This window comes from Rattus rattus, chromosome 1, assembly GCF_011064425.1.
Source record: "Rattus rattus isolate New Zealand chromosome 1, Rrattus_CSIRO_v1, whole genome shotgun sequence".
Lineage (NCBI taxonomy): Eukaryota > Metazoa > Chordata > Mammalia > Rodentia > Muridae > Rattus > Rattus rattus.
The window spans coordinates 210,793,363-210,810,082 of record NC_046154.1 but is presented as its reverse complement, the minus strand read 5'-3'; the positions used below and the strand labels follow the sequence as shown (position 1 = coordinate 210,810,082).

The window sequence follows — 16,720 nt, the reverse complement described above, 5'->3', positions numbered from 1 at the left end:
CACATTGTGGGACACCTTCTGTGGCAGAACCCCACTTTCTTCTCAGTAACTGTGAAGTGGGTCCGGCCTCTCCCTGGTCACACTATTGTTTGGCTCATGTTTCCCCATAGGATCCCCTCACTGAGTGGATCACCCATACCACTGCAGGATGCTTGTAGGGTCATTTGGAAGTGATGTTTGTTCCACCAAATAGAGAGACTCCACCACACCCCAGGACTGGGCCCTTACAGACTGCCCCTTGTGTAGTGGTCTAGCCTCAAAGAGAACATAAAGGAGCCAGCTCAGGCTAAAGCAAGAGGCTTGGAATGGCATAGACAACCCTCTGTGAGCTGTGACAGTCTCAGGAGTAAGGACAGAGCTGAATGAGCCTCAGACAGCCAGGAACACTGCTGTAAAGTGTGTGCAAGCATGTCAGTGCCATGCTTTGCCCGCAGTTCTCTGGGAAGCTGGATCTTACGTCCTGTAGAAAGGCCTGTTCCCTTCTCTGGAACATTCCCCAGGCCTCATTGCTGATCTGTCACTTCGTGCCCATTTGGGCCACCTTTCTTGGGCCTAAAGCCAGTTTCACCTGCATTGTTTCTACATGAGTGGAAGGAGACACAGGGCGACTCATTGTCTACTGGAGAGCCTACCACACACTCCAGTTTCCTCTCACCCAGCCTTCCCTCCCGGGACAATGAGGCATTGACAACCCTGTTTACATTGACCTCCTACTGAGATTGGAGACAAGCTCTTCTAACACTAGCCCAATGGTACACAACTGAAGCAGAAAACAAGCTTAGGTTTTATCTGAAACATTCCTCTGAGTGCAAAGTGAGGCTGAAGAATCAGTCCCCGAGACCCAGAATAGGCTTTGGGGCCTTTAGACCAGGCTGTGGTGGGAGAACAAACACAGCTATCTGTGGAAACACTTCCTTATCCAAACCTTGACGCCTGGTCGTCAGAGATGTTATTTACCTCTGCACATCCTAACCACACTTAGACCCAGAGGAGCGGAAAGGGGTCAATTGGTCAACAGAGAATTGCTGCAGTCACAGTGGTGAAAGGCGATTGGAAGCCCTGCTTCTGGAGCCCCACCCCTCAGCCACTGAACTGTGGGCCACTCACCAACAAGCTACCTGAGGGTGGTGTAGGACGCCCAAGGGCTTAGGCAACTCTGAGGGTTGGTTCTAAAATGGAGCATGTGCCTACAGGACTGGGGAGGGGGGTGGTGGCTCGTCACATTTTGTCAGGGCAGAAGCTGCACCTCCACAACAAAAGGGCAAAGGCGCTTTCATACAAAGGGTGTGGGTTCATGTTCTTCTCTCTGAGTTTCTGGGAAAGTACTTCACAAGGTTTGGGGAAAGGGCCGTCAGTCAGAGCCACCCGACATAGGTCCACTCACCTTCGCCTCCTCATTCACATCCCAGGTGAAGGAAACGGCATTGTATGCGATCTCTTCAATGTTCCCGATGGTGTTGAAGCTTTCCTTGTAATCAGCTGCAACAGGGAAAGAGAAAAAGGCCTCAGCAGTGAGGAAGCACATGCCAGTGAGCCCTGCACTCGGGTAGTAAGACACGAGGATTGGAGTCATCCTTAGAACACAGCAAGTTTGAGATCCGGGATACATGACACCCCGGTTCAAAATACTCATGTACCACACACAGACTACATACATACATACATACATACATACATACATACATACACACACATACACACAGCATACATGCTACACATATGTACATACTACATACAAACATGGATACTACATATGTACATACTACACACATACATACTACATACATACATACATGCATCCAAGAACACATGCACACATACTTGCACAGCAGAGGAAGGATCCCTCCATAATACATTATTTCTCATGGCCAAGTTTTAAATTTGCCTATTTTTTTCTGGCTACCAGTGTGACAAGCTCCAGATGCCAGCTTATATTACACTACCAGTGGGGTGAAAAATAACACATATCCTTTTACTAAAAGACTAAACCCGTGTGACCCTTGTCTTTATCTGATTTGATTGTTAGTTCATTTTTCCTTACTCATTTTCTTGACAGGCCCTCCACAGGGATGTTTTTTGGAAAGCAAAATATTCTACCTATCAGGCAACATCACCAGGACTGTAGCAAACAAAATACAGAGAGTCAAGGTTTTCCACGTGCAGTGATGGAACCAGGGATCAAACACAGGGCCTCACACATGCTAAGGACATGCTGTACTACTGAATTGCACCCACATGCCAGAGAAAGACAGTCTTACTTTTGTACTCCAAAGACTTGTTAGTCACATTTTGGCTGTCATCAGCTGAACACTCTGGGATGTCTTATCTTCACTCCTCGTACAAGATTTAACCCCCACTTTCCAACCCATCAGACTCCCCGGCCAGACAACAGCCATCAGCATGAGTCTGTGTATTGTGGGCCATCAGCATATGTCTGTGTATTGTGGGCGTGTTGGGCTCCACAGAAAAGCCATCATTTGTTTACTCTCTCTTCCCAGTGACGAAACTGAGACCTGGGCACTGCAGTTAAGATTCCTTATTGCTGGGAGCTGAATGGTTGCAAAAAACGAAACAAAACAAAAACCAAACTGCCACTGTGCTCTCAGGAATGACTCAAACCAAACTGCCACTGTGCTCTCAGGAATGACTCGATAGGCTCCCTAGGATAGATGGGTTGGGCTAGCCTCAGGCTGAATTCTCCTTAGCCGCTTTCTCAGAACACCTCTACCTTCTACCCTCCCTAACAGCATAGCAAGGTAATACTCTTTTTTTGGCATTGTTTCATTTTTTTCTGTCACCTTGAGACACAGTCTCACTGTGTAGCCCAAAGCTGGCCTTGAACTCGAAATGCCTTGTTCTCTGAGTGCTTAAAGGACAGGCATGAGCCACCGTGCCCATCCCCAGATCGTTACACTGAAAACAAAGCACTTAAACTTTTAATATAGAAGGGTGTGCATATTCAACATAGGAAAGTCAGAGACCACAAATAAATTAAAAAAAAAAAAATTAAAGCACCGGTCTACTGACCCACAGTTAACTGCATTTAAACCTTATCTGTGTGCTCTTATCTGTCATCTAGCTCCTCTACAAACATGTAAATGTTTTTACACAGCAATATAGTGAAAATCTTTTCATTGCTATACGGTTTTGCCAGTCCCATCTCTAGCATCTTCCCATATCTAAAACCTTTTGTAAAATGTTTGGTCATTATTGCTGATTATTGTTAATAATTGCTAATAACTGCTAATTGCAAATATCGTATCGGACCCTGTGTCACTCAGCCCAATAGATTGTTACACCAATGTTTCACTTACTTTTACAGCTATATTTCATGTAAATTTAGTTATATTTTATTAAAGTAAATTCTTGGGGGCAGAAGGTATAGCTTGTTGGTGGAGCGGGGCTGGGTAAAGAGAAGCTGGGTTCAACACTCAACTACAAGACAAAAGAGGATGTTCTCAAATATAAGGTCGCTTCTTATTCCACTTTGTCCTGTTGAGGTGAGATTGAACTGTGTAGCCCTGGCTGGCCAGACACGGACAGAGGTCTGCCTGTTTCTGCCTCCCTAGTGCTGGGGTAGAGATCTGTGCCACCAGGCCTGGCTATAATTTTAAAGCTGACTACTTTTTGTCAAGCTGTTCCAGGGAAGAACAGTTTACACTCGGGGTAACTACGTCCTTTCTTCTCATATGGTCTTTCCAAACTGATGTTCAAAACCCAGTCTCCTATCCTCATCCGCAGTCCCTTGACTGTTAAAGGGTTGAACAGCCATTCTTGGGTCTCATGCTATTTGTACTTCTTCTCATTCTATTAATTTTTGTAAGTCAAGAGTTTCTGCTGATTTTAAAATAAATACTAAAAGGTAAATGAGAAAGAAAAAAGAGAAAACCAACATTGAGCAGACTCAATGGGACAGTCGTGGACGCATGCTTGTGCTTTTGTTGAAAGGCAAGCCAACAAACTCCCCCCATTTCTAAGAGAGAAGAAAGCTGAATTTCAAATCCAGTTCCTGATTCTCAACTAAGAGCCTTGCAAGACAACCTTGCAGTTGAGTACAATTTGCAGGTCAGCTGTGAAGAAGACGGCAAATGTCACTGCCGGAAACTAAGACAAGCCAAGGGGATTAGATTGAGCACTGGGACACTGTGGAGTCCTACATCACAAGGTTTTAGTCTTCCAGTCTTAATTTCCCCTTCGAAAAAGAAAAAAAAAAAGGCTGAAAAAAGGCAAGGATTTCATACCAACTATAATATAAACACACCAGAGTCTTCTAATATAGCAATCAAGTGACAAACATAAGAGCCAAAATGTTTACTTTGTACCAGGAACTGTCCTTCCTAGGTCCCTGATCTTATAGCTTTTGCAATATAGGAACCGGAATACAAATAAACACATAAATATAAATAAACAAGATAATTATTATCTTAAATCTGCTTGCTTTTTCAAATATCTTGAATTTTTTCTTCTTTAATGTTTCTTGCCCATCAAAAAAAAAAACAAAACAGAAAAATAGAATGAAGGTAGTTCTTATTAATTATGGTAGTTTACACACAAAAGAACTAAATATATAGTTAGCAAGGCATACTGAAAGACTTAAAATGGGGGTGAGGGTAGTTCAAATGAAACTGGTCCCCTGGTGCTGCAGTGCTAGCCATAAAGCCAAAATCTCCAGGCTACCATGTCCTGGATGTACAAGTTAGGGCAAGTGGTATGAAAATATATGCCGTGGATATTCTCCAGAGTGTGTCAGGATGCCCCAGAGCAGAATGGGAATTTACAGATTCCCAGGGTTTTGACTATCTGGCAAGCGCATCCTCACACATTAGAGGCCAGCAGAGGCAGCAGAGGGCTTTGGAGAGATGCGGGCTACTGCCAGATATTCGCATCCCATGAACATGGAGTGGAGCCAAGACTACATTTCTGCCAGCTCTCACACAGGGTTTGTGAGTTTCTTTGCTGCCTCTTTTCTACACTTGAGAAGTTTTGGTGCTGTGACAAAGCCAAGAGGATCTTTTGGGTACTTTTGGCCCACGCCACATGTGGTTTTAGGAAGCACATTCACCTGTCTCTATGAGGTCCATGTAACAGTCTATACTTCCCCGAAAACACTTCCTCTCTTGGTGGACAGACCCGAGGCTATATAAAGGAGGACCAGTTATACCAACCAGGGACACTAAGATATGACTATCCTTATGCCTAGAGTGGACTCAGAGACATCTGTTTCCTTCTGATAAAGCCGCTGCCATCTCCTGGCATTCAAACCCCAAGGTTCTTGGGGTGATGTGTGCTCTAGTTGAGGGCACACATGCTCAAGCCAGGCAGGCCTTGTGCCAACAATGCAGTCTGAGGTCTTTTGTCTCCCTCAGTTCTTACTCCTAGGGTAGGAATCGACGTGTTCTCTCCTAGAGAGACACCAAGCTGTTTGTGGAAGTCACAAAGCTGGTAACTAGTCAGCTCTGATTTGAATTCAGGACTGTCTGATACCAACAGCCACACTTGTAACTACAATTCCAACCATAAATCACTGGCAGATATCGATAGCATAGCACCTCGCTTGTTTCAATGGCGACTGTATTATGAGGTGCTGAGGGAATGTTTGGTGAAGGAGGCAGTGAACCTGGGTGTTTGGGGACCAGGGGAAGCTACTTAACGAAGGAGGGCAGGGATAGAATACTTCAACAGGGAGAGGACAAACAAAACATTTCCAGAACTTGCGAGCATGAGAGGGCTGAGGGAGAAGTTCAAGCTAGCCCATCTAAGGAAGTCAAAGGCACTGGTGCTGTGGAAAAACGATGCTTAAGTTTTACCACGTCTGCCAGAAGGTGCTGAGTGTGCCTTCACACACACTTTCCACATTCATTTCTGGCAAGGTATATTCTACACAGAAATTACGGGTGAGTGAATCCTTTTTGTTATCTCTTACTTTTATCTTTTGCAGATAATGAGTGGCCTGTTAATTGGGTGTTTTGTTTTAATTTAGACTTTTGAAGGCTCAGGCTTCCTCACGCTGACGGTAAGAACACCATGATGTTGGATGGCAGTCAAAGGAACCACTAACTCCTGCGCCTTAATTAAGCCCCATGTGCTTGGAGAATTATAACTGCCCCCCTTTAATTATTTTATATATATTGTTGGAGATTAAACAGACTAGTATAATTAATACAGAAGATGGCACTCTTCTGGAAGCTGGAGATTCTGTCTGGACTAGTGAAATAATAAGGCTGGAATGCTGGAGACAAACCCAGGAGCCAGGCCAGTCCTGTGCATAGCGCATCAGCCTCGTCATGTGCTGTTTCCTTAAAGCTGGGACTGTTGCACGGTGGACAAGGTGGGGAATGTAAGCCATCTTCAGGGTGACAGACAGGATACAGCAAGCAAGTGCATTAGCTGTGGATCCCTGGGCATAGGAACCCTTCTCCATGACCCTCCGTGAGTTACCTCTGAGAACAGAGATGGTATCTAAAGAGTGCACAGCTGCTTCTTCATGGCGGACAACAGCCATACCTCAGCCCGCCTGTCCTGAACATCCCTGTCCCCCATCTCAGCCTGGGCAGATAACACACGAAAGAAAGCGAATCATCTGAGGACACTCTGATTTGAAAAAGATGGAGGAAGCTCAGACCGGAGTTGAGGCCTCCCCTCCCCTGTTCTAAATCAAAAAAGCACCTTTTTAAAGCATGTGTGTCCAATGGAAAAATTCACCAAAATCGTTGTTTTTTTTTTTTCCTTCATAGTGTTCTTTTTTTTTTTTTTTAAAGGGTTATTTATTCATTTTACTTATATGAGTACACCATAGCTGTCTTCAGACACACCAGAAGAGGGCATTGGATCCCGTTACAGATGGTTGGGGGCCACCATGTGGTTGCTGGGATTTGAACTCAGGGCCTCTGGAAGAGCAGTCAGTGCTCTTAACCACTGAGCCATCTCTCCAGGCCTTTTTTTTTTTTTTTTTTTTTTTTCTTCATAGTGTTCTTAACAAGTCACAGGTAACTTTGGGTGTCCCTGAGTATGTTTGGTCCTAATGCCCACTATTTTTCTTTCCTTTTCTTCCTTTCTTCCTTTCTTCCTTCCTTTCTCTCTCTCTCTCTCTCTCTCTCTCTCTCTCTCTCTCTCTCTCTCTGTCTTTCTTTCTTTCTCTCCCTCTTTCTTTCTTTTTTAAGAGCCAAGTGTGAGCTAGGCTCTGTGCTAAACACACACACACACACACACACACACACACACACACACACACACACACACACACACACACACACACAGCTTGCAGGCAACCGTGAACCTTTGTCTGTAAACCTCACCCAAGTAAGAAACATAAAGCGTGATCAGTACCTCTCCAACTCTGTCACTTGGTCTGTGTCTTAAGTCTTTTTCTGTTGTTATATCTGAATACCGTGGGCTTTAGTAAATTGTTTGTTTGTTTTTTTAAATAGCTTGTGGTGTTCAAGGCTGAGCCCAACCAGCTAGTGATAAGAGCTCTTCTCATCATGGTCGATGGTGACAGAGGGGACATGCCAGCTCAGGAGTTTTACAGTCACCAGCACACCAGACTCTCACAACCTCCTCACCTCAAACACATGAGCACTAGGACTGGAGATTGGGTTTCTGACACATGAACTCCTGGGGACGAAGTACAACCTCACTAGGGGACAAGAGCTAGGACCAGAACCTACAAAGCTGTCTATGCACAAAGCCAAACCCCTTTGGCTTCTGTGACATGAACATTTTTCAAGTGTATATCTTTTCAGTAGACAATCCAGAATGTTGGTGGTAAGAATATGACTATAGCGACACTGAGTGACAGCGCTGAGTGACTCTTCAGTGTTCTTAAACCATAGTGATCAGTGCACAGTTGCTATCAGCTCACCGTGGCTGATCTAAGAGTCTCCCTGCTGTGAGTCAGGAAGACGTCCTTCTTAGGATTCTCTTTGCACCAAACCTAATACTTCTCTTGTGTGTTTTGTGGTGGTTTGAATGTGCTAGGCCCTGCCTTGTTGGAGGAAGTGTGGCACTGTGGCACTGGGCTTTGAGACCCTCCTCCTAGCTGCCTGTAAGACAGTCTTCTCCTGGCTGCCTTCCGATCAAGATAGAACTCTATGATCCTCAAATGCCATGCCTGCCTGGATACCGCCGTGCTTCCCACTTTGATGATAATGGACTGGACCTCTGAACCTGTAAGCCAGCCCCAATTAAGTGTCCTTTATAAGAGTTGCCTTGGTCATGATGTCTCCTCACAGCAAAGGACATGACTAAGACATGTTTGCTCTCATTTCTAGGTCAGGAACTAGATAGAACAATGTTACGGATTTCAGACTCTAACAATATAAGCAAAATTAAGAAAATACTTTGCATTTTAGACTATGTTCTGCATATTCTATTCTCTATACTGTTTGAGGGCTGGTCCTGGGGCTCATGAGTCAGTGTTTACTATGCAAAACATGAAGACTGTGTTTGGATCATATATACATACACACAACCATGTCTTTACCCCCAAACTTGACCTCAGAACAGTAGTAACGTCATTGAAAGTTCATATCCTGTGCATTAACATATAACTGCACAGTCACACAAGCCGCTGTGCACACCCTGGCTGCAACTACACACCTCATCAATGTGGCTAGATGTAAATTTTTCTGACTGGTCTAAGTGACTCAGAGAGCTTTAACTATTTTGTTGCTGGCCAACAACATTAATCTGAGGACCAGATTAATGATAAAACTCTCAGATAAAACACCTGAGAGTTTTCTGAATGAATAAAGATACAAATTGTGCTTTGGTGATAATTCATACTTCTGTGTGATGGGAACCGGTCATCATTTGCCCCAGGTTTCCAATCTCCATTTCATTAGTTGGTGCTCTGCTGCTCTGTGGGGTAGACATGGGAATGAGCAGTCATCTAAGCTGGAACCAGAAGCTACTGTTGCAAATGGCTGATGTATCCTAGAGCAGCTACCGTGTTCCCTTCAGCACAAACCCTAGCCTGTCCCCGCCCCACACCAAATAGTTTCAGGAACAGTAACCTGTGGGAAAACCAACTGATTGGTAAAAGACAGCAGAACCGATTTTCTCAAGTGATGTTATTATTGCTAAGACTCTCAGGAATTAAGGTCCTATGAAACTTTTCCTTGTCGTTCTCAAAACTTTGAAAGGAATACAGATATAGATATAGAGAGCAAGCGGTGGTTCAGATCTGAAGCGAGCAGATCCACACGGAGAAATGACATCCAGATCACTCGTGGTGAACCTGTCACTAAATTGAACGAGCCTAATTCCTTCAGGGACTAGGGATATGTTAACATTAATTCCTTCAGGGACTAGGGATATGTTAACACTAGCTTCCATCTTCCATCCTCCCAAGTCCCCATGCTGTAGTCACAGGTACCAGACTAGCTTATGGACATGGGAAGATGAACCTGTTCCCTGAGGGAAGGGGAGGATGTGCTTAGGGAATCACTGACTGACCTCACGGATGTGGCTGCTTACGTCTTTCGTGTTATTTCTGGCTTAATTTTACTAGTTTTCTTACATTATTACAGGATTTTAATATTATTTCAAGATTGAAATGCTATTCTTTTAAATGCACTTTTGTTAGAGTTAGATTTGTCCTCCAGAAGGGGAAACTGTTGCTACCTTTTGATTACAAAGGTGGCCCCATCATCCAGGCACCTCAGTGTCATAGCCTTGGAAAGTTACATGACTTGTCTGAGCTGGCCCCTGACCCATATGGGAATGGCTATGATCAACACATGCGTGCCACAGGCATCGTGATCAACCCTTTAATCTGGAGAATTAGTACCTCAGAGAAAGATCACAGTTAACTCTGGGAGACTTTTATTAAGCCCTTGCCTTCTTCAATACACAAATTTTTAAAGGTGGAAACACTACCTAAGGTCTTATTTAAAGCACCCCCAAATAAGGTCACACCATCAGGATTCAGGCAGAACACGAAAATTAAACCAAATGGAAGTATAAATCCCATGACAAATAGAGTGAGCTATACACATGGAGAAGCAGCCATGGGCAAACAACTCAATGTCCAGTAAAGGACAAGAGAGGGAAGCAGAGGGGAATAAAACAAATTACAGCCATAGACACGTGGGGCTGTTAGGTTAGTGTGCGGGTGGGGGGATGGGCCGGGGTGTGCGCCTGCATGTGCGTGTGCGTGTGCATGTGACGAGGTGTGTGGTGAACTCTCAATATCATCTAGCACCATCTGTTTAAGGAGCAGTTCCACCCTTCATTAGCATGAGGGAGGGGAGGGGGTGTGTCTTCAGGAATCCACTACACCCTGGTCCTCCATGGAACATTCCTTCTGGTTAGCCATTTGGGCTCCAATATTCCCTGGAAAAGAAAAGCTGTTTATCAGAAAAGGCTCATTAAGCTATAATGGCCTGGATGGGGGAAAAACAAGACTCCTCAGAGCAGAAAAGAAACTACAGAAGCACAACCTTGACTTTTCAAATCTAGCCTGTTGTTTGGTTTGCTTTTAAACCCATTCCCAATTTGCTTGATCTAATAAAACTAATACTTTCTAGCTAGGTTTAAAAGAAGAATCTCCCCTGGTTTATTAGTGTACATTATGTTTCTACACCAAGTCATTAAATCACTGCCTTAACTAAAAAAAAAAAAAAACAAAAAACAAAAAACTGGTGTTTAATAAAAGGGCAATTTAATATAAGAAACTGCATTGCTGAGCTAGATAGAGGACAGCTCACCTCAGATGCTTGCCTTGCCAATATCAGGACCCAAATTCAATTCCCTGGAACCAAGGTTTAAAAGAAGCCTCCTGTGGTGACGTGCTTGCAACCCTCCCTGTATTAGGGAAACAGAGGCAGGCAGATAGATCCCTGGAGCCCACCAGTCACCCAGGCTGAGGAGCAATGCTTTCTCAAACAGCAAGGTAGTCAGCATCTGAGGACTGACAGCCAAGGTGGAGCTCCACCTTTCACTTGTTCTCTCTGCCTGTCCCTCTGTCTGTCCCTGTCTCTCCTTCCCAACAGAAAAATGACACCAAAATGAACCCACATTAAAGAGAGGAGCCCAACCCCAAGCTCACTCCGTGTTAACTGGACAAACTAGGACTGACCAAACTGCCCTAGATACTCGAGAGTGCCCCAACACTTGTTCAACTGCTCAACATGGGTTCAACACCTACTATGTACCAGGCACAGGTTCCTACAGGTTGAAACAGAATCTCTGTTCACTCAAATAACTGGGCATCAGGTAGACAGACGAACGAAAGTGACAGCCAAGTAAATATTGCAAAGTTGCAACGGCTGACATGATCCTAACCCAGGAGGGGCTGCCTATTCTACAGAGAAACTCAGGAAATCACCCAAGTGGGGTTGGTCAGGTGGAGGAGCGAAGGCTCAAATCAAGAAGAGCCCTGGAGGACAAGGAAGTTGGAAATAAGTGTGGAAAGGCAGAAAGGTAAAAATATCCCTACAGAGACAGCACTGAACAGTTACTAGAAGATGTTACGATGGGTTGAGACATGACCGGATTAGGATCTGGTGTGAAACCTGGGATGAGGGAGACCCATGAGAAAGATCAAGGGCTGGAGTTTGGGAATGAGTCTCGACTTCTGGGTGGGAAAGGGGGAGCCCAGGGCCACTCATATCAGGGGGAAAATGAAAAATGGGTCTCCCCAGGGGTGCTGAGATTCAAATCGAGACATGCACGCAATAAACAGAAACCCACAGTGGGTCTATTATTACCCAGAATTATTTTCTGTCTGCACAAACATCAAGCTTTAAGGACTACTTGCATTTTATAACTTTTAAATACCTAACCTTCACACCTGATGGTGCTTTTATCACATCAGTATTTCCCAACCAAAGCTAAATTAAAGATGAAAAGGAATTCTCTGAGACCGCAGCTTCAGCACCGCCCTCTGAAGCACGGCCTGTCTTACACAGCATGTGGATGTGGCAAACCAACAGGAAGATTTGGGAGGTTCTTGGCCCTCACCCCAAACGCCCCCTCACAGCTGGCTCTACAGAGGACACAGGGATCTGCGGGCTCTGGCTTGGTGCTCAGAGCCTCTCTGTCTCCAGGTTGTTTCCAAAGCAAGGAGATCTCAGTTTTGTTTTATTTTATAATCAATCAAGTTTAGGTATGTTTAGAAGTATGGAAGCAGCCTTAAAAAATGTCATAAGATGAACTTAATTTATTGCTAAAGAGACAAGCCCTACACTGTCCGGACTGTGGGAGAGGGGAGGTCTTAACATTTTGAGGATAGGACAGCTCTGAGTTCAGGTGAATGAAGAAGTAGGCTACGGTTTTTCCTGTACAAGTCTTCCTTGGGCCATAAAATCCACCTTCCCTGACCTCTGCACACCCGACTGCCTTTACTTGATTTTCTACAAACCTCTCAGAGCAGCCAGCATGGGATTCCTTATAAAACCTGCAAGGAGGCTCGTGGGCACAGCACCTTAGAGCCAGAATCCTCCGGATAACCGTGGGTGGGGGGTAGGGGTGGGGTGGGGGGATGGGGGGTGGAAAGGGAGCAAGATTTAATTTGAATACAATTCCTATTTGCCTGAGTCTAGTGCAGAAGCTCCAAGCTAAATAATCCACAATGGCCAGCAGGACTCTGGGCTTGAGTCCCTTCTAAAAGACTCCTCTGATCTTCAAACAGAATCATACAGAATTGAGCACACGAATGTTTCCATGTCATCACAACTGAGGTTTCAGACAAATGTCTTCCTCCACAGGAAACTAATATAATGCGACACAATTTTAAAATGGCTTTTAAGGAAAAATTTGGATAAGCAGTGGTGGCACTTTCCCTTAATCCCAGCACTCGGGAGGCAGAAGGAGGGAGATCTCTGAATTTAAGGCCATCCTGGTCTACAGAGTGAGTTCCAGGGCAGCCAGGATATACAGAGAAACCCTGTTTTAAAACAGAGAGGAAGGAAGAAATTAATTTGTATTGGGGCACATAACATTTACAAATCCTATAATGACATGCTAATAATTGAAAATCAAATATCTAATTATAGGATTACTATTAATACTACACCTAATAAACTCTGAGACAGGAAATATGACTGTGAACTAAAATTAAGTCTGAGATCGAATTAGAACACGTAAGTTTGACAGCTACCTATAAAATGGTGCCCATTGGCCCTGAGAAGTATTGATGCTCCCTTGGACTTCAAACCCTGCTTCCCCCACTGAGAACGGGCAAACAAACTGTGATGAGCATTATGTCGGACCGTTGAGCTCTACTGCAAGGAGAAAACCCTGAGAGAGAGGGTGTCCAGGAGAGATCATATGTGGAAGTGGCACAGGCTAGCTTCATTCTAACATGAATTGTGAGGTCTTATTTGTCTCCCTCTTTGAAAGATAACAGAAAACGCTCACATTCAGAGACAGAGTTAGTCATCAAGTGGGTACCCTGACATTCAGCTCACTGTTAAGACTTGTGATTCAGTACTTTTCCAAGGATCACACTTAGAAACCAAGTGGCTTTCTTTACTTCCCAAGGGACCTGCCAACATGCTCTGCATGTGAATTATTGTCCTAGTGTGCATCCGCCAGCCTGGCCTGCCTCCGCTCCCCACGGACCGACCACCCGCTCCTCCTGGTACCACTACCTAAGAAGGAGAGCACAGTGACTACCGAGGTGACAGAGCTGTGACGCCTTTTCTTGGCCCTCTCCTCCTTCAACCTCACCTCCAGTCAATTAGGAAGGGTGGCTTGTTTCCCTCTCTGTGTGTTGGTTTTTCCTTACCTGTCACTAGCCTCCTGATTGTCAGTCCCTGCTGGGTCCCATCCCCTCAAGCTAGCCCAGAATTTACTCTCCCGTTACAGCTCTGACAGATGCACACAATTCTTAACCAATTCCTCCAAAATCAAGTTCCATTTGTGGATCATATATCTGTCCCTCTCACATTACCACTGACCTCCTTCAAAAAGCCATCTTCCCCCCACATCCACTCTGTATCCCCTGCGTCCCCAACTTGCTACATTGGTCTATCAACTCTCTCACTCTAGGGTGCATGGCAGCTTGAGTCTCACTTATCTTTCTTATCTTTCTTAACAGATGCATAAAGTAGTTCTCTAGTATCATTTTTAAAAATCTTTTTGACCATTTTATTTACGCAGGTGCCACTGTCTGGCTTGCAGGATCCTTCAGTTCGTTTTGACTCTCATGGCCTTGATATCCCTTCAGAAACATCTAGGTGAGGTTAATGGGATGGTAAGGCCCCATCTTAATTACATTTTAATCACCAGAGCTGAAAAAGGCCTGCCCCACCGAAGAAACTCTGTACCTCTCTGCTGAATGAACGTAGGCATGCATTTCCTCAAGCTGGTGAGGAAAAAATATGGACGAGTCAGTGACTAAATGACTTAACAGAAAGGTTTAAAGACAAAGGACAAATGTCATTTAAATGGCTTCTCCGTGTGGGAGGCATAGTCGACTAGGAATGCTTTTGAGCAGCAGAATGGAAACTTATTTACAACCTGAAAGCATGGCCATTATTCAAGGAGCTCACAGACAGAGCTGGTGCTGGCTGGAGAACTCTCTGTGTTTCTGATTGTGTCACAGACAGAGCTGGTGCTGGCTGGAGAACTCTCTGTGTTTCTGATTGTGTTGCTCTGACTGACGCCTAGGGAGTTGGGGCTCAGTGTTAACACTTCCTGCCCCACCCCAAACATTTTCTGAACAAATAAGAACCACACACCTGACGTAGCTCTCAGATATTCCAGACCTACATAACAGTCAGACAGCACTGTGCACTCAGCCCTGGGCAGCAAGGGATGGTGTCCTCTGCCACTGCTGGTGACCAGAGACCAGGGCGAGCCAAGCACTGAGACACAGCACAGAATCATAGAGTGGGAGCAGCCTCGGGCATTAGATTTCCATCTGCCCACACTCTCCAAGACTTAGGTGGAGTTCTTATCTCTGCCATCTCCCATCTCAGTTTTGAAGATGATTTTTATTTGTTTTGTTTTGTTTTTTGAGACAGCATTTCTCTGTGTAGTCCTGGCTGCCCTGGAATTCATCATGGAGAGCAGGCTGCCCTTGAACTCAGAGATCCACCTACCTCTTCCTCCGAGTGCTGGGTTTAAAGGAATGCACCCATCACCCAGCGAGAAGGGGGTGAAGTTAATGTATGAAGGCTAGAGAAAGTTTGTAAAAAAAAAAAAAAAAAAAAAGTTTGTAGCAAAGGACGTTGTACCTAAGGAGTAGCTGTTAGTAAGGTTCAGTCCACTCCTTCAGACCCACCCTCCGCCATTCTAACACCTTCCTTATGCACACATCTGCTCATGCATTCATTCAGACATTCACTACGTCTCCGGCTTTGTGCTAAGCATAGAGCAGAGAGAGGAACAAAACAGACAAGGCTCTGTTCTCAGGGAGATTGCCTTCTAGAAAGAGAGGAAACAAGAAGTACAAGCATGTGAATGAACAACAGGTGAGCGGGTGATATGTGTTCTCATAGGAGATAAAGACAGCAGACACAGGGTGATGAGAAAACTCAATAACGGGGACCTTGTTGGGCTTTGGAAGAAGTGAGGGAACAAAGTTCCCAAGTGTTCATCCCAAGAGCTCCCTGGGCAGTGGGGTGGCTGATGAAGAATCAGCTTCACTAAAATACGACAGACTCTGGGAACAGAGACCCAAGCTGACAGCCTCCTGCCCTTTGTCCTGGCCTTGCGTTCCTTTTCTTTCTCACAGACCACAGACTGGACCCCTGGGAAGTCTCTGAGCCTTGGGAAGTACAAAACACCTTTCCACATGAAGAATGAGGACAGGAGACAAGGGACAGCCTCAAAGAATGGCTGACAACCTGGTCCAAGTACAATGAGCTTCTGTAAGGAGAGGCAAAAATTTCTCCCACTATACAGAATGCAAGCTAGTGACTATCCCCGGGCATGAGTGGGTAAGTGGGAGGGGCCAGGTCTGTGGCCATGGCCAGAATAGGAGGAGGTACAGAGAGAGAAAACAGGTGGTGGCTACTCATTCCAGCACCCTACAGTGTGAGATGAAGGTACTCGTGCCCAGGCTCACAACTGAGGCAGGTACAACGTAGAGGATGTGAGTCCTGCAATGCCCAACTCTAACGACTGCTGATTACGAACTCAAGCTTGCTGAGATGGAGGCTCATGTCTTTATAATTCCAGCACTTGGAAGACAGCAGGCAAATCTCCGTAAATAGGTGGTCAGCCTGGTCTACATAGTTAAGTTCCAGGACAGCCAGAGCAACAGGGAAACCCTGTTTCAAATTAAAAAAAAAAAAAAAAAAAAAAAACACAAAAACTAAAAACTTAGGCTTAGGTCAACATGATGGCTGCCAGTAAGAGCACTCACTGGCTGCTCTTCCAGAGGTCCTGAGTTCAATTCCCAGCAACCACAGGGTGGCTCACAACCATCTTCTGGTGTGTCTGAAGACACGACAGTGTGCTCACACACATAAAATAAAATTTAAAAAAAAAAACAAACAATTCTCACAAGTGCCCTCTGCCTACCACATGGACACTGTGGCACACCCGTCCATGCCCACTCACATACACTTTTTCTTTTTAACATACAGTGAACTTTTAAAGAGGTCTTGTCTGCTTCTTATTCCAGCTTGAAGGACACTGTCTCAGGTCTTGGATGGACTTTACCACAGACACTGGTGGAAATTTGGGAACTGTCTGTTTGCTTTTCTTGTTAGATGTACTTGTTCTGCATGTACAAACGTATGCATGATTTGCCTGCACGCATGTA

At 45.0% G+C, this 16,720-nt stretch overlaps 1 protein-coding gene across 1 annotated transcript in view; it reads right to left on the bottom strand.

The window, feature by feature from the left end:
* The window catches only part of Grhl2 (grainyhead like transcription factor 2), a 122,423-nt gene that overhangs the window by 47,225 nt on the left and 58,478 nt on the right, over nt 1-16,720 (bottom strand). Inside the window, exon 8 of the mRNA XM_032914581.1 lies at nt 1,385-1,479. Coding sequence (XP_032770472.1) covers nt 1,385-1,479 — 95 coding nt within the window. The remainder of the gene's footprint in view (nt 1-1,384; nt 1,480-16,720) is intronic.